Genomic DNA, 21,781 nt, shown 5'->3' on the forward strand with positions numbered 1-21,781 from the left:
GCATGTCACCTGTTATTGTGTTTTTTTGTTAGACCTACCAAGCACACGTCCATTTTAAATTAAGGTTAGGCTACTGGATAATTTAAAACAAAACCAAATTGTCCGCACTGTTGCTGAACGCGTTGGATATGTCGCCCTTGTATTGCAATTTGGCCAAATCCAAATGCGTCCTGTGAAACGCCCGTGGGTTGCATTGAAGAAAGCCATGAGCGTCTCTCTCGCACGATAAGGGTTTTGAAAATGACCAATCAAATCCTCTATGCAGGCAATAGATGGCATGGGCATGTCACATATTATTGTGTTTTTTTGGCCAAGCATAACAAGCACACATTCATGTTTAAATTAAGGTTACTGGATCATTTGAAACAAAAGCAAATCGTCCGCGCATTTACTGAAAGCGTAAGATACGTCGCCCTTGGATTGAAGGCCAAATCCGAAAGCGTCCTGTGAAACGTGGGTTGCATTGGAGAAAGCCATCTCTCTCTCGCACGGTAAAGGTATTGAAAACGACCAATATACTCCTCTATGCGGGCAATAGATGGCACGGGCATTTCACCTGTTATTGTGTTTTTTTTTGTTAGACCTACCAAGCACACGTCCAGGTTTAAAATAAGGTTAGGCTAATGGATAATTTAAAACAAAACCAAATTGTCCGCACTGTTGCTGAAAGCGTCGGATATGTCGCCCTTGTATTGCAATTTGGCCAAATCCGAATGCGTCCTGTGAAACGCCCGTGGGTTGCATTGGAGAAAGCCATGAGCCCAGAGCGTCTAATAACATCGCTGGTGGTTTTACGCTGAAGTTGGTTGAAAGCCATGAGCGTGCACCTACACGCGAAAGGGTGCTATATGCGTGGACAGAAAACGCCGAAGGACGTGACAAAACGGCCTTATATGACGCCCTGAGATGAGAACGGGCCTGCCTTGGTATCAATCGGGCCACTAATTCGTCACTTCTTTCTATCACTATCAGGCTTTGAAGACTACCGACTGCTATTTTCAAATCATTGGATGTATGCAGTTCAACTAAAGTTTCTCACAAATTGTTTGACAGCTCTTTTAGATATTTTTGTTTTCCTTGGGAATTTCCATGTTAAATAAAGTTGTCTGCTCAAACAGACCCTGTATTTGTACACTTTGTGTTTGTTTTGTCGCTGTCGTTTGACAAATCCGGTAAAATCCTAGATGAGGCAACTTGTGTGTGGTAACAGCCTGAATGTTATCACAGAGTTCTCAGATAAATACAGGAGCAACCTGTGCGGAGTCAGACATTTTCCTTAACCATTACTGAATAGCATCAACACCACAAAGAGAAACCATGAGGCCAGTGATTGCGCTGTTCTTTGCACTGATGGTGATGAGTGCACTGGTGTGCAGTAAGTACAGTTTAACTTTACTATCAGTCTGTTTCCTTTTGATGGAGTCATCCTGTATGAACTGTGGAGTATGAATATGTCTGCTGCTTTTGACTGCCATTGAATAGTTTAATATAATATTGTGTACGCTTTACAGATGTCTACGCTGCATGTGAGAATGGGGGCTGTTACCGGAAATGCGAAAGAAATCAATATATAGACCATAGTTCATACTGTGGTGGTGGAAATGTGTAAGTTGAATTTTGTTTATTAACATCTTTGGCTACTGTGTGCAACATGTGGCATGAAATCATGTTTCTCTTCTCAGATGCTGTGTTAACAAAGGAGATGGCGGCTGGTGAGGACTATGGAAGAATGTGAACTATTAAAGGAAGACTTTGTGGATCAAGCAGCATGATTATTAACACATTGATATTGTTTCTAATCAATATTGGTCTGTTTAGAAATTACTTTGTTTGATGCAAATTTCATTAAAAAATGAATGGATTCCACATCAGTCAGTATGGTTGCATTCATTTCAAATATATTTTTAGATTAGGAAATGTATTTATTTCACACACATAAGCTGTGATTGGACTTTCCAAAACACTGAAAAATAGGATGAAGCTACATGACTTAATTCCCAGAGGACTGGGGCCAAATTCAAGCACTGTGGTGACTGACATACTCTGATATTTTTGAAAATGTGACCACCTTTAAACAGTGACAGATACAAACTGCTGGACCAACTAACACATTGACGATGACAAGGGGCATCTGTGGTCTAACTGCTGCAACAACAGCCAGCTGTATGGCCCTTTGCACATTGGATCATTCCATGTAAATTCAGACAAAATCCAGGGAAATGGTTGCTGCATATTTTGCTCAAAGTTTGTCTACAGACCTGTTAAATGTTTTTGTTAAATTCTAATGCTTTCATAATACAAAACTAGTGATATTGAGGGTCTTGTAAACTCTTTTTTCACATCCACATGTCAGTTGCACGGGAAGGAGGGGGAGGGAGTGCCGAGCTAGCTCTGTTTTGTTTGAACGTCAACAGAAGTGGCGTTACCGAACATCGCTTAGAGCACCTTTAATGTTGAACCAATATTTGAGGTCTCTGCCACAAATGCACATGAAGATATTAAGGATAAAATAAGGTGTGATTGCCTTTTGCAAATCTAAAAATGGCATGTAGGAAGATGAAAATCAATGTGGGAATAGCTCCGTTTACAGTCATTTTGTGTATAAAGTGCTAATGATGTACCATGTTTCATTCATACATAAATACACTTACTTGGTTAAATTTTTCATTCTCCCTCATTTTCATTCTTGTCCCTGAGGCAAAAAGAAAATGATTGAAAAATGATTTTGACTTTATTTATTTATCTATGGTACAACATTGGCACGTTGTACTAATGCCCATACACTGAGCTACTTTCACATATTTTCAAGTGCCTACTCGCTACCCCACATATAATTTTAATTCTATGAAAATGACGAAAAACACAATCTTCCCCTTCTTAAAATCCATTATATGTAGACAACTCAATTATTGCTACAACATTATGAAAGCATAGTATGAAAAAAAAAAATAATGATTGATACCAAATGCATACAAAAACAAGTTTATACTACCCTTAAGGTCAAATCAAAGAGAATGTCTTACACACTTTTAATGATTCAGTCATACTGAAAACATTTCAGTTTTGGTGTCTTCCACCCTAAAAAAGTTTTGGCTGCCTACAAGGGCGTAGGTTTGGTCTACCATTTCAGTCAAAAAGTGTTTCACACATCTCAAATATTGGTTAATTGTCATAGTTACCTGAAAAAATACACTTGTTGAATTATTTCAATGCAACTTTACTAAAAATGTCTGGTTTGCTGATTTAAGAGACACATTCAAAAATGATGAGAGAAACCATGAGGCCAGTGATCGCGCTGTTCTTCGCACCGATGGTGATGAGTGCACTGGTGTGCAGTAAGTACAGTTTAACTTTATTATCAGTCTGTTTCCTTTTGATGGAATCACCTGGGCTCACATACACATAACACATTTTTCTGCTTCCTTATTGTGGATTGTGAAATCCTAGATGAGGTAACGTGTGTGTGTGGTAACAGCCTGAATGTTTCAGATAAATACAGGAGCAACCTGTGCGGAGTCAGACATTTTCCTTAACCATTACTGAATAGCATCAACACCACAAAGTAATTTAACTTTACTATCAGTCTGTTTCCTTTTGATGGAATCATCTCGGTTACATTAACAATTATACATTTTGTCTCCTGTTTTTGACTTCCATTGAATAGAAACTGTGTGTACTCTTTCCAGATGTCTACGCTGGATGTGAGAATGGGAGGTGTTATCGGAAATGCACTAACAATGAATATATAGGCCATAGTTCATACTGTGGTGGTGGAAATGTGTAAGTTGAATAGACAGGTTTTCATACATTAACATTTTTGTCTATTTACAGTGTAAAACGTGACATAAAATCTTATTTCTCTTCTCAGATGCTGTGTTTAAGAAGGAGATTTAAAAAAGGATTTGGGCCACTGCGATCGCTGAACCGTGGTGAAAAACATTAACCTTTTAAGATGGACTTTGTGGATCAAGCAATGTGCACAATTGTTGACAATATTTTTTCAGATCAATATTAGTCTGTTCAAAGATTAACTTTTTTTGATGCCAGTTTAAATAAAATCCAATTTCATTTCAAATTATTTTTTATATTTATAAATGCATTTATTTAACATACACAAGCTGTAATGGGCCTTCCAATAACAAATGAAGACTGGAACCAAATCAAAGCACTGTGGTGACTGCAACTCTGATATTTTGAAAAATGTGACCACTTTTAAACAGAGGCAGATACAAACTGCTGGACTAACACTCTGACAATAACAAGGGGAAACTGTGGTCGAGGTGCTACACCAACAGCCAACTGCATGGCCCTTTAATACACAAGATAGAAAACAGTAGCCAAGGAAACCGCCAACAGGAGTAGAGTATTAAACATATCAAGTATTCCCATGGTGTACAGTCATGACTCGATAAAAAATGTTTACTGAAATGGTGCTGATTATTGCTGGGAGTCAGTCGTTTGAGCAGCAATGGGCAACTTGTGTACCAAACAATTAGAGCACCCCTTTGTTGTTTTACAAATCCAGTAAAATGCAAGAGGAGGTGAAGATACACACATATCAGCCCAAAACCGCACCTATCATTCGGTTAGTGAGTCAATTATTAGTATAAGCCAAGCCGATCATACTCTGAGTAATATTATTTTGCTGGGTGTTGAGGTGGAAGAACTCTGGACATCATTGGCCAGTAAGCATTACCACTCACAAGCCAAGGTTCCGCAGCAGCTTTTGTTCCAGCCACGGTCCGACTGCTTGCCCCGGACGTTAGGGAGGAAAGAAGATACCACACCCTCAATTACATTCATAACATTGATTTTTAACACTCCACTACGCTCAGGCTCTGGGTCTATCAAGGAGCTGGGCTAGAGTGCAGTAGTCTGAAAGTTGTGGGTTCAATTCCTGGCTTCCACCATTGTGCCCTTGAGAAAGGCACTTAAAGCTGCTCTGGGGACAATGTAATCCCTTGTCATATAGTTGACATATATAAGCCACTTTGGACAACAGTGTCTGCTAAAGGTAATGGTAGAAAACAGCAGATACCATGTTTATACATGTAGTTCATGTCAGGCAACATGCTTTAGCCAAAAGGAAACAGAGTGACTCACAACGGCCTCATGGTTTCTCTTTGGTGTAGATCCTATCCAGTAAGGATTAAGGGACATTTCTGACTATGGTCCTGTTGTAAGCCTAATTGGGTCATTCCGTGTCAAATCAGATAAGGTTGTTGCTGAACCATCTCGGATTTTGTTTAAACCTGATCTATATCAAGAATGGGTCCCAAAACCAATGCAAGGCCTGTACAATATTTCTGTTCAAATCCTTTGTCTTAGTAGTAATAGTAATGTGAAAATCTATGTGAAAGTAGCTCAGTGGGTATTTAGTGTAGAAAGTGCCAATATAAATAAATTGAGTCAAAATCATTGTTTTGCCTCAGCAATGCTATTTCTGATTATGCTTAAACTGGGATTGCTATTTCTTTTAGCTATCAGAGATATAGTCAGGTAACGTTAGCCTATTAGCCTAGTTTGCTTTGCATTTCAGGACGCTTTTTTGGCGTTTGTTATCAATTATGATCAAACGATCTAATTGTGTAGTGAAAAAGTAACACTACAAGTGACACTTTCACAACGTAATGAAATGATGAGTGGGAAACGGCTCTTGGTAAGGTGAACTTTGGAAAAACCCTACAACTGAACGTGATATGATTTTACCAAATTAAACAGCTTTAGATAAGTTTAGTTGTTGGCGACATCTGTTGGTAAACTGCAACTAGAATTGCGGTTCCGAGGAACTGCAAGAGTGGGTTTGATCAGGGGCATGGAACTCGGCCTCATCCAAGGATTCCAACGGTAAGTCATTTATGAAAATCGGGCACACGGATCAAAAGTTATCTGCATTAACGCAACATCCAATAAGCTAAAACGCATAAATAACATGGTTGCTATGCTGGTTGCTATGGTGGTCACTAGGTTGACATTACAGGGGTGGTTTCTAGGTTGTTGCTAGGGTAATTAGTTAGTTGCTAGTAAGCCATCTTAAGCTGACGGCATAAAGTGATTATTTTAAGAGATACATTTTCAAACCAGAACTGTGTATAGGTCATGGTTAAAAACGTATCAGAATCTCAGAAAAAATCACGTAATGCACCCAGTTTAAGATTTTTTAAGAAGTCAGATTTTTTAAAGGCAATCAAATTTCTGCTGACTCTCTTCTGGCTGCGGTTAAAGGCCAGCGCCTCCTGAGAGGCCTGAAGGGTCAGTTTTGAGGTTGTTGGCTGCTGGAACCGAAAAAAGGACTGCATTTTCTTAAAAGACAATGTGACTGAAGTGCGGGCAAAGTTTGCACAGAAATGTACGATTTTTCCCACCCTCGTCGACCTTGTCATAAAACTTGTTTAAATGATCACACGACGCCTCCTTGCTGCTTTGTCGTCTACATCAGCATTTCTCAAACTTCTTTGACCTGAGGCCCAGTCAAGGCATACTTTGGGGTCATAGGGCCCACCTACATGAACCCACCCCCTCCTCCCAACCCCTATCAAATTGTAATGATATCACAATTATTTTTATACTATATTGCTATACATGCACTTCAAAACAGTCAATGTTTAAAGTGCTAAGATTGTTCACAAAAGTTTGTGAAAGCATGCACATTAGAGTACTGCTTTACTAATGTAAAATATAACTAGATGTACCGCAGAGCGGTACAAAATATGACCGCCGCCCAGTCCAGCACATTTTTTCCACAAAAAGAAATCACGCTGAAAGGCCTATATGATTCTAACTGTCTCACTAAATTGCATTATCCACACTCAATTCTCACTGGTATCTGCTAGACAACAAGTACCAAAACATGATTAGTTCATAGATTTCACATGTAAAATTCATTTTATACAACCCCACCTCCATCTTGCCTGTTTATAATTCTGAGAAATTCTTGATTGTTTGTGTTATGTTTATGTTATGTGTGTGTGTGTGTGTGTGTGAGTGTGTGTGTGTGTGTGTGTGTGCGTGCGTGCTTGTGTTTGTGCCTGCGTATGTGCCTGTGCATGCAAGCGTACATATGTCTACTGTGTGAGTATGTGTCATACGTATGATTACTGTGAATGTATGTGTGTGTGTGTGTGTATCTGTGCACATGTGTGCACATGAAATGGGTTAACATGACCCCTGGAGGCAAACATACAGAAATAAAAGGTCATCCTAGGCCCTACAGTTCTCAAGATATTCACAGAGAACTGTGTCTGCCCTACCCTCCTTTCGGGGGGTCCAGTCCAGCGGGGGGGCTACAGATCAAAACGAAAAATGACGGTTCCATGCTATCCATGTGGGGGTACATGCCCACCAAGTTTTGTGTATCCCGGTCTTTCAGTGTCCCGGGAATCCTTGTTGGTGTACGTCACTAAATGTACACATAAATTATTTTATTGTAAGGCCCCCCATGAACGAAAGTACACAAAACTTGGCATGCATTCGGAGGGTGTCATAATGATCCTACACTTTTAATTTCGTGCAGTTTTGACCTTGTCAGCCAGAGATATTGTGATGAAAACACCTAATTTTTTGCTTTTTCATTTTTAACTAGGTGGCGCTATACATAAAATAAGTGGTAATGGGATGGGTTGACATGCCCCCTTAAGACCAACATACATAAAAAAGGTGGACCTCCTAGGCCCTACGGTTATCGAGATATTCACAGAAAACTGTCTCCGGCCACCTACAGGCCAGTTGGTGTATAGTAACATAAATGAATTTATTGTGTGGCCCCCCATGAACGGAATTCCACGAAACTTGGCGTGCATACAGAGGGTGTCATAATGATCCTACACTTCCAATTTTGTACAGTTTTGACTTTGTTAGGTCACAGATACCTTCAATTACAACACCTCATTTTTACTTTTTTGTGTTTAACTAGGTGGCGCTATACATGAAATGAGTGGTTATGGAATGGGTTGACATGGCCCCTTGAGATCAACATACAAAAAAAAAATGGTCCTCCTAAACCCTACGGTTTTCGAGATATTCACAGAAAACTGTGTCTGCCCTACCCTCCTTTCGGGGGGTCCAGTCCAGCGGGGGGGGCTACAGAAAAACGATGGTTCCATGCTATCCATGTGGGGTTACATGCCCACCAAGTTTCGTGTACCCCGGTCTTTCAGTGTCCCGGGAATCATTGACAGAAATTTGGGCATGCGAAAAAGAAAAAAAAAAAAATCTGACTAAACCTATATGACCGCCGCTTCGCTGCGCGGCGGTCATAATTAGGCCTACACTAGTTTCTTTGTTTTCGAATTGTTGCATGATGCTTGCATGAGAAATACTTCTCAAAACAACAGCAATTATATGGGTGCCGCTGTTTTGGGATGTTTCCCTCATGCAAGCATCATACACTGATAGAGTATATATATGCTATTTAATTACATTTCATTTGAATGCCTGAATGTAAGAATTCAGGAAACACAATACCAGCTTTTAACATTTCTGTTGTTTACTAGTTTATGTAAATCGCATAACACATGAACTGTTTACATACTACTGATAGCCCATTACTGTACCCAATAATACTGTGCCCATTAATTAACATATATTAATCAGGCGTCTTGTTTACACATTTAAACCATATTTGCACTTCGAATTTCGACCTAAAGTACCTAAAATGACTCCATTCACTTCACTTCCTTTTTTCTAGCTTGCAAAATCGCGGTTGTTCTGTTTACACATTAAAACCATATTTACACTTCGAATTTCGCTTCCAAATTGTAGTAACTACATCTACGAAGTCTAAGGAAGATAACCACATAGTCTGTTCAAGATAAGATAAATTTTGAAAGAACTACAGACATCGTGAAAGTAGTACCTAAAATGACTCCATTCACTTCACTTCCTTTTTTCTAGCTAGCAAAATCGCGGTTGTTCTGTTTACACATTAAAACCATATTTACACTTCGAATTTCGCTTCCAAATTGTAGTAACTACATCTACGAAGTCTAAGGAAGATAACCATGTAGTCTGTTCAATCACATGACTATAATAAACTGTAACTTACTGAGAGCTAAGGTCATTCTGATTCAGTATGATGAATGGCCATCACGTAAAGCATATGACAACAGCAAATAGCTAACGTTTACGTTAGCCTAACTTACATATCGTTGACGTTGACCCGACACGTTCATAAGTTAGACCATAGACTGATAAGGACGTCCATCAAACTAAAAGGGTTTGTTCTTCGATGTCTTCAAATTCGTTCGAATTCCGTGTGTATCCTGTGTGTCTTTCATGCTGCTATCCTGTTGCCTCTTCCCAGGTGTTCCGGCAACAAGGTTTCACGCGAGATTTAAAGGTGCGATTTGTAGGATTGTTTACGAACGTTCTGTAGGCCAAAATCAAAACACTGGTGAACGTTCTCAAGACTACCAGACGCGAGCCTCTTCTGGGTTGCCAGATGTAATGAAGACTTAGCTAACGTTAGTTGACCTGCAGCTGCTTTAACGTTTCTCCAGCCATGACAGCTACACATTACGGAAACAGTGAAAACAAAAAATCCCTCTCTAACCAACGTAACATATTTAGCTGAAGTTAGCGATGCAGATGAAGTTTAGCATAGGCTACCTGTTGTGGAGAAATATGGCCAGCTCTGCGTCAGACTTGATATTCTTAGTTTGACGAAGACGTCACCATCTCAGGAAGCTCCTCCGATGTCCACTTAATTTGTTTCTTGTTTTAATTTTGGAAATGTGCCTGCCTCTTGTAGGCGTTCATGACTACAACTGACAGCTGTTGACAGTTGGCCTTTGCTAATTTGGCAACCCAAATAGGAGGACGCGCCAGCATCCCAGAGAGTTGTGTTTTCCCAAGATGGCGCCCGTCTGTATATGTGAACGAGACGTGAACGGTACTGTTTTTCTTTTTAATAAACTGCCTGTAGACTTACACAGTTCTCAATGCTTCGGTTTACATGTAGATACCCTCATTATGCTACGGTGTAAGTGTGTTGCTATTTGGAGCCTTGGTAGCGATTTATTTTTACATCGTTGTTTGGTGGGTCAGGTGACGAGCCGTCGAATCACAGCACAGCACCCAGAATGCATTGCAACACACCGTCATGAAGGGACTCATCGTTAGGTCGGCTTTAAATAGCATACAGAACCTATAGTAATTAAACGTTGTCTGTAAGCTCCACAGATCGTGGAATTGATTGTGGACTTCTTGCCTGGCAATGATGAGTAACTTAACTTGAATAGTAGTGATGCGTGGATGTGCATAATATCTGTATGAAAGTGTATTAAATAGAAAATTTCTCAATGTAATAATCTATACAACTGTACACGTGACTAAGTTTGAATGGAGCTAGCTGGGCATAGGACTGGGCTGAATGGATTGGGAAAATACTTTATCTATTTATTTTTTTAATGACCTATATGAACATGGTTTGGCTTTATTTTACATGACCTTTACAACTGGTGCTGGCAAGGCATTGAACTGGGCTGAATGGATTTGGAAAATATATATATATTTTTTTTTTTTTAATGACCTGTATCAACATGGATTGGCTTTAAAAAACATTTCTCAAAACAATTAGTGCAAATTGCACCACATAATGGATTATCTGCAAAAGTGTGTATCTTGCTCAACATGCTTAGTCTATGTCTCAAAAGCAAGTATACCAATGAAACTGTCAGTGCAATCAAAATGACAAGTCCTTATGCCATTGTTTGTCAAAATAGCCAAACTGCTTTGTACTGTTGTCAATATGACAATTTACTCTGTAAGTATTTTCTGATGAAAAATGTGCAAGGCAGCACCGCTTTCTATGTGGCATAGCTATTTCAAAACTACAACGTTACACATTATTGTGTGTGTGAATGGGGTTGATTGCAAGAGAGTCAATTTGTTTACTGTTGAGAGACATTGTGGCAATATAAAGACAACAAAGGCTTTTACAGCATTGTGGAAATTAAAAATGACCAATATACAGTAAAATACCCCTTGGTCAGGGCTATGCACCACTGTACATCTGTCTGTCAGATCACAATATATATACATATGCTAGACAGACTATGACAATTTATGACAGCTGGTACAACACTTTTGCATGGAATAACTCAAGCAGTGAAATAAGGCCAATGTGGATTATTCAGCATGTAACCAGTGCATTTTGACCAGCATGACATTAGCAATTGAAAATGTAGAAAACTGAAGACATTTGTACAAAATCCACTGCATGGATGTACTAAAGCACTGCTGTTTGGAGAGAATGGAGAGAAACTGCTTTAATGATGTGCACCAGTTTTGAGAATTCCAATTCTGATCTGAGAAATGCACCAAAGTGACTGAGAAAAACTGTGCCTTTGCCCACCCCCCACCACCAAAAAAAAACTTAACAAACAATCAGAGATCTGCCTCCATGATTCACAGTAAGAAATATGACATTTTTGTTAGGCCTTGTTAATCTTCTCCAAACCTACCATTTATGGTTATGATCATAAAATGACATGTGGTCTCATCGCTCCAAACAACTTTGCTCCCGAAGTTCTGAGCCCTAGGTGCTGTTTGGCATAAAAATGCTGTTTTTGGCATAGGCAAAGTAAAGGGTTTTGCAGCCCATTTTTGTTTAAGTGCCACTTTATGGTGGATCTTGAAACAGTCTTACAGTGAAGACTTTCTTACAGTGAAGCCACTGTTGGTCTGCCTGCCTTGGTATCAATCGGGCCACTAATTCGTCACTTCTTTCTATCACTATCAGGCTTTGAAGACTACCGACTGCTATTTTCAAATCATTGGATGTATGCAGTTCAACTAAAGTTTCTCACAAATTGTTTGACAGCTCTTTTAGATATTTTTGTTTTCCTTGGGAATTTCCATGTTAAATAAAGTTGTCTGCTCAAACAGACCCTGTATTTGTACACTTTGTGTTTGTTTTGTCGCTGTCGTTTGACAAATCCGGTAAAATCCTAGATGAGGCAACTTGTGTGTGGTAACAGCCTGAATGTTATCACAGAGTTCTCAGATAAATACAGGAGCAACCTGTGCGGAGTCAGACATTTTCCTTAACCATTACTGAATAGCATCAACACCACAAAGAGAAACCATGAGGCCTGTGATCGCGCTGTTCTTTGCACTGATGGTGATGAGTGCACTGGTGTGCAGTAAGTTTAACTTTATTATCAGTCTGTTTCCTTTTGATGGAGTCATCCTGTATGAACTGTGGAGTATGAATATGTCTGCTGCTTTTGACTGCCATTGAATAGTTTAATATAATATTGTGTACGCTTTACAGATGTCTACGCTGCATGTGAGAATGGGGGCTGTTACCGGAAATGCGAAAGAAATCAATATATAGACCATAGTTCATACTGTGGTGGTGGAAATGTGTAAGTTGAATTTTGTTTATTAACATCTTTGGCTACTGTGTGCAACATGTGGCATGAAATCATGTTTCTCTTCTCAGATGCTGTGTTAACAAAGGAGATGGCGGCTGGTGAGGACTATGGAAGAATGTGAACTATTAAAGGAAGACTTTGTGGATCAAGCAGCATGATTATTAACACATTGATATTGATTCTAATCAATATTGGTCTGTTTAGAAATTACTTTGTTTGATGCAAATTTCATTAAAAAATGAATGGATTCCACATCAGTCAGTATGGTTGCATTCATTTCAAATATATTTTTAGATTAGGAAATGTATTTATTTCACACACATAAGCTGTGATTGGACTTTCCAAAACACTGAAAAATAGGATGAAGCTACATGACTTAATTCCCAGAGGACTGGGGCCAAATTCAAGCACTGTGGTGACTGACATACTCTGATATTTTTGAAAATGTGACCACCTTTAAACAGTGACAGATACAAACTGCTGGACCAACTAACACATTGACGATGACAAGGGGCATCTGTGGTCTAACTGCTGCAACAACAGCCAGCTGTATGGCCCTTTGCACATTGGATCATTCCATGTAAATTCAGACAAAATCCAGGGAAATGGTTGCTGCATATTTTGCTCAAAGTTTGTCTACAGACCTGTTAAATGTTTTTGTTAAATTCTAATGCTTTCATAATACAAAACTAGTGATATTGAGGGTCTTGTAAACTCTTTTTTCACATCCACATGTCAGTTGCACGGGAAGGAGGGGGAGGGAGTGCCGAGCTAGCTCTGTTTTGTTTGAACGTCAACAGAAGTGGCGTTACCGAACATCGCTTAGAGCACCTTTAATGTTGAACCAATATTTGAGGTCTCTGCCACAAATGCACATGAAGATATTAAGGGTAAAATAAGGTGTGATTGCCTTTTGCAAATCTAAAAATGGCATGTAGGAAGATGAAAATCAATGTGGGAATAGCTCCGTTTACAGTCATTTTGTGTATAAAGTGCTAATGATGTACCATGTTTCATTCATACATAAATACACTTACTTGGTTAAATTTTTCATTCTCCCTCATTTTCATTCTTGTCCCTGAGGCAAAAAGAAAATGATTGAAAAATGATTTTGACTTTATTTATTTATCTATGGTACAACATTGGCACGTTGTACTAATGCCCATACACTGAGCTACTTTCACATATTTTCAAGTGCCTACTCGCTACCCCACATATAATTTTAATTCTATGAAAATGACGAAAAACACAACCTTCCCCTTCTTAAAATCCATTATATGTAGACAACTCAATTATTGCTACAACATTATGAAAGCATAGTATGAAAAGAAAAAAATAATGATTGATACCAAATGCATACAAAAACAAGTTTATACTACCCTTAAGGTCAAATCAAAGAGAATGTCTTACACACTTTTAATGATTCAGTCATACTGAAAACATTACAGTTTTGGTGTCTTCCACCCTAAAAAAGTTTTGGCTGCCTACAAGGGCGTAGGTTTGGTCTACCATTTCAGTCAAAAAGTGTTTCACACATCTCAAATATTGGTTAATTGTCATAGTTACCTGAAAAAATACACTTGTTGAATTATTGCAACTTTACTAAAAATGTCTGGTTTGCTGATTTAAGAGACACATTCAAAAATGATGAGAGAAACCATGAGGTCAGTGATCGCGCTGTTCTTTGCACTGATGGTGATGAGTGCACTGGTGTGCAGTAAGTACAGTTTAACTTTATTATCAGTCTGTTTCCTTTTGATGGAATCACCTGGGCTCACATACACATAACACATTTTTCTGCTTCCTTATTGTGGATTGTGAAATCCTAGATGAGGTAACGTGTGTGTGTGGTAACAGCCTGAATGTTTCAGATAAATACAGGAGCAACCTGTGCGGAGTCAGACATTTTCCTTAACCATTACTGAATAGCATCAACACCACAAAGTAATTTAACTTTACTATCAGTCTGTTTCCTTTTGATGGAATCATCTCGGTTACATTAACAATTATACATTTTGTCTCCTGTTTTTGACTTCCATTGAATAGAAACTGTGTGTACTCTTTCCAGATGTCTACGCTGGATGTGAGAATGGGAGGTGTTATCGGAAATGCACTAACAATGAATATATAGGCCATAGTTCAAACTGTGGTGGTGGAAATGTGTAAGTTGAATAGACAGGTTTTCATACATTAAAATGTTTGTCTATTTACAGTGTAAAAAAAAACATTTGAAAAATGTGACCACTTTTAAACAGAGGCAGATACAAACTGCTGGACTAACACTCTGACAATAACAAGGGGAAACTGTGGTCGAGGTGCTACACCAACAGCCAACTGCATGGCCCTTTAATACACAAGATAGAAAACAGTAGCCAAGGAAACCGCCAACAGGAGTAGAGTATTAAACATATCAAGTATTCCCATGGTGTACAGTCATGACTCGATAAAAAATGTTTACTGAAATGGTGCTGATTATTGCTGGGAGTCAGTCGTTTGAGCAGCAATGGGCAACTTGTGTACCAAACAATTAGAGCACCCCTTTGTTGTTTTACAAATCCAGTAAAATGCAAGAGGAGGTGAAGATACACACATATCAACCCAAAACCTCACCTATCATTCGGTTAGTGAGTCAATTATTAGTATAAGCCAAGCCGATCATACTCTGAGTAATATTATTTTGCTGGGTGTTGAGGTGGAAGAACTCTGGACATCATTGGCCAGTAAGCATTACCACTCACAAGCCAAGGTTCCGCAGCAGCTTTTGTTCCAGCCACGGTCCGACTGCTTGCCCCGGACGTTAGGGAGGAAAGAAGATACCACACCCTCAATTACATTCATAACATGGATATTTAACACTCCACTACGCTCAGGCTCTGGGTCTATCAAGGAGCTGGGCTAGAGTGCAGTAGTCTGAAAGTTGTGGGTTCAATTCCTGGCTTCCACCATTGTGCCCTTGAGAAAGGCACTTAAAGCTGCTCCGGGGACAATGTAATCCCTTGTCATATAGTTGACATATATAAGCCACTTTGGACAACAGTGTCTGCTAAAGGTAATGGTAGAAAACAGCAGATACCATGTTTATACATGTAGTTCATGTCAGGCAACATGCTTTAGCCAAAAGGAAACAGAGTGACTCACAACGGCCTCATGGTTTCTCTTTGGTGTAGATCCTATCCAGTAAGGATTAAGGGACATTTCTGACTATGGTCCTGTTGTAAGCCTAATTGGGTCATTCCGTGTCAAATCAGATAAGGTTGTTGCTGAACCATCTCGGATTTTGTTTAAACCTGATCTATATCAAGAATGGGTCCCAAAACCAATGCAAGGCCTGTACAATATTTCTGTTCAAATCCTTTGTCTTAGTAGTAATAGTAACTTGAAAATATGTGAAAGTAGCTCAGTGGGTATTTAGTGTAGAAAGTGCCAATATAAATAAATTGAGTCAAAATCATTGTTTTGCCTCAGGGTCAAAAATGAAAACCCATAGGTATATGTAATGTAACCAAGTAAGTGTATCTATGAATGAAACATGGTACATCTTTGGAACTTTGTACATGAAATGAGTATAAACTGAGCTATTCCCTAATCGATTTTGTGCTCCTAGCTACCCCACATACCATTTTAGTCCTATAAACATTGCCAAAAAAAGCAATCACACCTTGTTTAATCCTTAATATCTCATGTGGATTTGTTGCAGAGACTTCAAATATTGGCTCAACATTAATAAAGCATTTGCATACAAAATAATTATTGGTGCCATGTGGATACAAAAAAAAAATTAGTTAACAAGACCCTCGATATCATCAATTTTGCAATTTATACATGGCCTTATTTAAAACTAATTGGCATGCAGTACAACCTTTGAACTGACTAATCATAACGAGAACATGTCTGTCTTCCACCCTACAAAGTTTGGACAGGCTAGAAATTATATTTTTCAAGATTTTAATGCCCATAACCCCAAGATAAGGCATTTCTGAGAGTGTAAACATTACACAAAATATAGGGTGAAAAAATGTATGAAAATATTGGAATTTAACAAAAAAATATTTTGCATGTCTCAAATCTTGAGCAAAATCTGAGACGGTGCAGCAACCATTTTCCTGGATTTGGTCTGATTTGACATGGCATGGCCCAACTTCTTTTATGGTTACACCTGCTTTTATATACAAGAAAGAAATCTGCAGCAAACACCCCCATACCACCATGTTACAATGTTACTGCTACCCCCAACATCTCGGATTTTATACTGGCCAGACAACAGAGATAAACGTTCAAGCACATCCTCTCAGCTGACAAAATTGTTTTATCTAAGAATTTACAATAAGTTGGCTACATCACTGAACAAAGCTGTGTTATTTAGACTAGAGCAGGGATTCCCAAACTGTGGTACGCGTATGGCGTATGGCTATGGCGGACAGGTGTAAAATGAAAATGTTAAATCTTTTGTAATTAATTCATGAATAAATACATAATTTCGAATCAGGTCATAATGATATGGAAACATGAAATTAAAGGATATCATTTATAAACTCTGTATGTGTTCATCAAAAAAGGGCAGCTTATTAAACATGACGCCTGGAATAGCTAATAGAATGCGTTACTTTTGAATGCGTTAATGGTCCGTGGTCCGTGGGGGGAAAGTTTCGCGGATATAACAGGTTTTTGAAAACAACAAAAACAGAAAGGAGGGAAGGAGCAAAGCTAGGAGTTATTTCAGATAGGCAAGAAAGGTAACATTAAGCTAGGCTTTACATTTAACAAACTAAAGGTAGTATAGCCTAATGTTGTCCAAACGAATACATCCTTGTCAGGCGTTGTTGTAGGCCTATTATAAGATATTGTATGTGGATGTAGTTAGGCTACTATGCAGGCTACTTTTCATAACTTTTTAAGGGGGGGGGGGGCGGGGGGTTATAGAATGCATTACGTTTTTATGTGTTTATGTGTCGGATGGTGGGGGTTCGCTAGCCGAGTCGGAATGTAGGCGGTGGTACGCGGGGGGAAAAGTTTGGGAACCGCTGGACTAGAGTATGGGAGTTCAATTCATGCTTGAGTGTAGGCCTATCTAGCCTACATGTGTTTTTATGCTGGTGGTGAGTTTCAAAGAGAAACGTGTCTGTGTCTGTCTTGCAATTCAGAAATTCTGAAAAAGAAAATAACACCACTCACAGTGGACTGCCTGAAAGGAATGCCTGGGGAATTGGTAATGAGTCCTTGACATAAATCTTGTTTGCAATCATGATCTCAGAGGAAATGTAGCCTACCTGCTCACATGCAATAACACAATGGTTAATTTAGTAGGCCCAGATAATCTTTGCTATTTATTTTTCTCTTTTAATTAAATTCTAGAATTAAATCCATGGGCCTAGAATTAAATTAGTAAATTCGTGTGCCTACGTGGACCTTTCCTTTGACCCTGTAACTTTGACCTTTTACGTACAGGAAACGTCACACGAGTAGCAGGATGTTTACTCTGATTAAAGATGGGTCAGGCATAGCCAGCTAGCTTGCCTTCTTTTTCTCGTTTGTTTGTTTTATTTCATTTTTCTGTATTTTTAGCCCTGCTTAGATTATTAGCTAGCTAAATGGAGACCCCGGGTTTAGCATGAAACTCCGGACTCAGCATGACAGGTAGTATTTTGTACTAAAATGCATTGGTCAACATTGTATGCAGGTTAGCTGCTAGCTTACAAGCTGTCATTTCTGCATAGCGCATCAATGGCCACTAACCTAGACTGGTATATTGACATAATTATGTGCAAATGAACTTTAAAGCCAAAATACTACACAGAAATAGCTCATGTTCACAGCTGATGTACAATTAGTTCACAGTATAGAAATGATACAAGCCAAACGTAGCTGAAATAGCTAGCTAGCATCCTTCTAGCTAAATGTGTAAGTTAACGCTGTAATTTGCTGCCATGCTGGAAACTCCGTGGACTGTCTGTTTGGCAAGTAACATTAGGTTATAACCTTGTCAAAGTATAAAGTGGGTAACGTTAACAATCTATTTCCACCGCCACTGTCAAATGAGAAATTTAACTAACTTAAGCTAGGAAATGTCAACTGATTTTCGAGTAGCGTACGACGTAGCCAAACGGTATCTCATACTCTCATGGGATCATGGATTAACTTGGCTTTGGCCTGTTTTGTGTCACATTCAACCTTTTATTTCCTTTTACGCATAGAAGAAATTCCTACGAGAACCGAAGAGCGTTGAAACTGAGGGAATCTCCCATTGTAATGCAGACTAATTCATCAGAGACGCACACTCCTTCAGGAAATGGCTTATCCCTAACACTGCAACCAGAGCGACTCCCGAGGACACCCAACACGGATGGTTCTTTCAACACATTGGAACCAGATGATGTCCGTGTCTCCATGACTGGCTCATCGACAGGACCTAGCGGGAGACATGCATCGCGCAGAACCCGAGCAGGTTCTCACAGTCACTCGCATACCCATGGACACAGCCGCCCCCATCCTCAACCCGAACCCGAGAACGAATCCATCGATTCCGACTTGGAGAATGGAGAGCCGAGCACATCGTTCTCTGAATTTCGTTACCTCTTTCGTTGGATTCAAAAAAGTCTTCCGTTCATAATCATTCTCTGTGCTAAACTTATTATTCAACATGCATTAGGTATGTACTCTACACACACACTATGTTGATCACTGATGTGCAACACATGTTAAGTTATGAACAGGCAGGTAGCTTGGTTCAAAACATAACTAATAGGTATGTTGGTTGCCTTTTAGGGCTTGCTGTTGGAATTGGCTTGTTTACAACTTTTGTATATGTAAACAAAAATATTCAGACCCAAGTGTTTGTCCAGGTAAGTCTACCAACCGTAGTGACAGAAGTAGGCCTAATCACTTACGTAGCTTACATTTGAGTAATTTCAGATGTTGTGTTCTAGGATCGACGTTCAAAGTTTCAGTGTGTTTGGCTCTTGCTGTTCCTGATATCTTCCACACTCCTGGTATACTACGCTTTCCTCAGCGATGCACTTTACTACTGGTAGGAATGAATTTACAAATATGGACAGTTGCTGACAGTCCCCTTTACATTTAACTCAACGATTCACTCATTTTTGTTGTGTCATTTCCTTTTCCATTTGTTGTCATTTCCTTTTTCTACAGTCTCATTTTTATGAGCCCCAGTATCGAGCCCTTGGGCTTCTGGGAAGTCTTATGGGCTGTCGGGGTGACCAACTTTGTTGCAAAGTTCATCTTCATGGGATTAAAGTGCCTTATTCTCCTGCTCCCCACCTCCATGGCTGCATACAGGACTCAGGTGAGGATAACCAGTAAAACAAGTCCTACAAAGTAAAACCAGTCCAGCAAAAACATAACATTTACATTACATTACAAACATATCCCCTTTCCTCAAAAACAGAATTGTCAAACAGTGCTATAACATGCAAATGCTGAGTGACTCTGGCAGTGTAATGATTTGTCAATGTAACTGTCACTGTGCTCCCTACAGGGGAAATGGTTTATGATGACTGAGGAGGTTGGGCAGGTGTACCAGACATTGGTGCCCCTGCCAGCCTGGTTTCGTTACCTGGTGACCTACCAGGAGGAAGATGGTCGCACCGGCCTGACCCTGGGTATCCTGCTTGCTTTGGTCTACCTCATACTGAAGGTAAGAACAGATTCCTTCAGAATGTCACTACATTTAGTCTGTTTTGGGTTTCAGTCAGGTTGCATTTTCCCAATGTGGACCTCTTCAACAAATGAGTTTTTGTTTTCCCAGCTTTTGGGACTTTATGGACAATGGGGTTCTCTTCAGAAAACAATCACTATCTTTCTCAGCAATGAGGTAAGCTCCTTCATTGCACTCTGGAGTGTCTGTGTTATGTTGAATTTCTTGCAGTGTTCTTGCACTATCCATGTTCAGTGTTCTGTTTCTTTTGGTGCTTACCCTGTTTGTATCTATTCTATAGAATAGTGGCGCCACCGCCACCAAGAGTCAGTGTGCTGACGCAGGGGATGTGTGCCCCATATGTCAGGCAGAGTATAGAGAGCCACGAGTCCTCCTGTGTCAGGTACAAACATTTAAGAGACACACACACACACACAAAACTATCAGAATTATCCATAGTAATTGATGTGCTTGTGGCTGAAAACATTATTTTTGTATGTCTCCGAAAGCATATCTTCTGTGAGGAGTGCATTGCTTTGTGGTTGAACCAGGACAGGACGTGCCCTCTCTGCAGAACGGTCATCACGGACAAAGTACACAAGTGGAAAACTGGTGCCACCTCTGCTTACTTACAAATATACTGATTGTGAAAGGAAGGAATGATGGAGTTGGAAAGGAGATATTAAACATGAGAAAAGCCACCTCATTGTGTAAACCACTTGACTAGTGTGGTTGGGCACTAGGCACAGTGTCATGAATGTGCTGTCTGGCAGCAATACTTCTCCTCAGTGCACAAAGGGTAACCATCCCCGCCCTCAGTGTTGCTCAAGGGCTGTGTGTGTGTATCTCTGGCTGGTTGGGGTCAGTCAGTCTTAGTGCAATTTGCACTCCAATGTGATATCATAACCTCCCCATTTATCTTATTATTACAAATCCTTTTCTGATCCCCCCCAAAATACTGTTTAATGTAGTATAGTTGTTTGTGCTTTTTGTTTTAAGTAATAATTCAGTGAGGGGATATTCAGTTTGTAAGACTATTTTTTGGTTCATGTATCCTCAGGTGCATATGAGGTGATGTAAAAACATTTATGGGAGCTTGTTATCATGTTGAGCTAAACCATTAGAGGAGCTTTCCAGTCAAGTTGAGCTAGACCATTTAGGGGGTGTTTTTTTAATGGGGGGAGGGCATCATGGTTACTGTGGGTGTTCTTTTAAAAGTCCATTCTTGGACCTTAACACCTGGATTACTCTAGGAGCAAGGGGTTGGTTAGGGGACGCAAGAAACGGGCTATGAATGGGGCTTTATGTTTGCTCTCTTTATTATTGAGCAGTTTCAGTTTTTTTTTTATCCTCTCTTGGTTTCCATGATGCTTCATTGTATTTTGTGACTAGCTGTCATAATGATCCTACAAATCTTGCCTGATTTATACATTCATTTCTCATCTGTGATCAACTTTACTCATTGATCAGCATTTGAAATGAAACTTCGAGGAATCTCCTTTCCTAACAAATCTGACTACTTTGTGTATTTAAAATTTGCAGTACGTGCAAACATGTTAAAGACTCAAGGATGTTGATGTGATTTATTTTTCTATAAACATGCACTCACATATTAAAAAGAAAACCAAAGAGGGAGAAGTAGATACATCTATTTTCTTACCATGTCCCACAGTATAGTTGGATCATGTACAAAGTGTTTTTTCCTAAATGATATATTTCACATTAATAAATAAAATGAATTTGATTGATTATA

At 39.4% G+C, this 21,781-nt stretch overlaps 1 protein-coding gene and 2 long non-coding RNA genes across 4 annotated transcripts; all 3 read left to right on the forward strand.

The window, feature by feature from the left end:
* Nucleotides 1–1,322: 1,322 nt before the first annotated feature.
* On the forward strand, nucleotides 1,323–1,826 carry LOC143112578 (uncharacterized). The gene is made up of 3 exons (XR_012984783.1): nucleotides 1,323–1,375; nucleotides 1,512–1,605; nucleotides 1,683–1,826. It is a non-coding gene; the product is annotated as an uncharacterized LOC143112578 (long non-coding RNA).
* A 10,214-nt stretch (nucleotides 1,827–12,040) lies between these two features.
* LOC143112750 (uncharacterized) lies at nucleotides 12,041–12,629 on the forward strand. Its single transcript, XR_012984787.1, has 3 exons — nucleotides 12,041–12,143; nucleotides 12,275–12,368; nucleotides 12,446–12,629. It is a non-coding gene; the product is annotated as an uncharacterized LOC143112750 (long non-coding RNA).
* A 5,220-nt stretch (nucleotides 12,630–17,849) lies between these two features.
* Nucleotides 17,850–21,781, forward strand: rnft1 (ring finger protein, transmembrane 1). Of its 2 annotated transcripts, none has more exons than XM_076274870.1 (9): nucleotides 17,850–18,011; nucleotides 18,569–19,023; nucleotides 19,140–19,216; nucleotides 19,301–19,401; nucleotides 19,524–19,677; nucleotides 19,870–20,028; nucleotides 20,140–20,205; nucleotides 20,330–20,431; nucleotides 20,538–21,781. In XM_076274870.1, the coding sequence occupies exons 1-9, from the start codon at nucleotides 17,986–17,988 to the stop codon at nucleotides 20,670–20,672; spliced, it is 1,275 nt and encodes a 424-aa protein (XP_076130985.1). In that variant the 5' UTR covers nucleotides 17,850–17,985; the 3' UTR covers nucleotides 20,673–21,781. The 2 variants fall into 2 exon arrangements, with proteins under 2 accessions (XP_076130985.1, XP_076130986.1); XM_076274871.1 differs by having other exon boundaries at nucleotides 18,572–19,023.

This window comes from Alosa pseudoharengus, unplaced genomic scaffold, assembly GCF_046254945.1.
Source record: "Alosa pseudoharengus isolate Yale_2024_CS ecotype anadromous, Long Island Sound unplaced genomic scaffold, YU_APseudo_1.1 YU_APseudo_1.1_scf_8, whole genome shotgun sequence".
NCBI lineage: Eukaryota > Metazoa > Chordata > Actinopteri > Clupeiformes > Clupeidae > Alosa > Alosa pseudoharengus.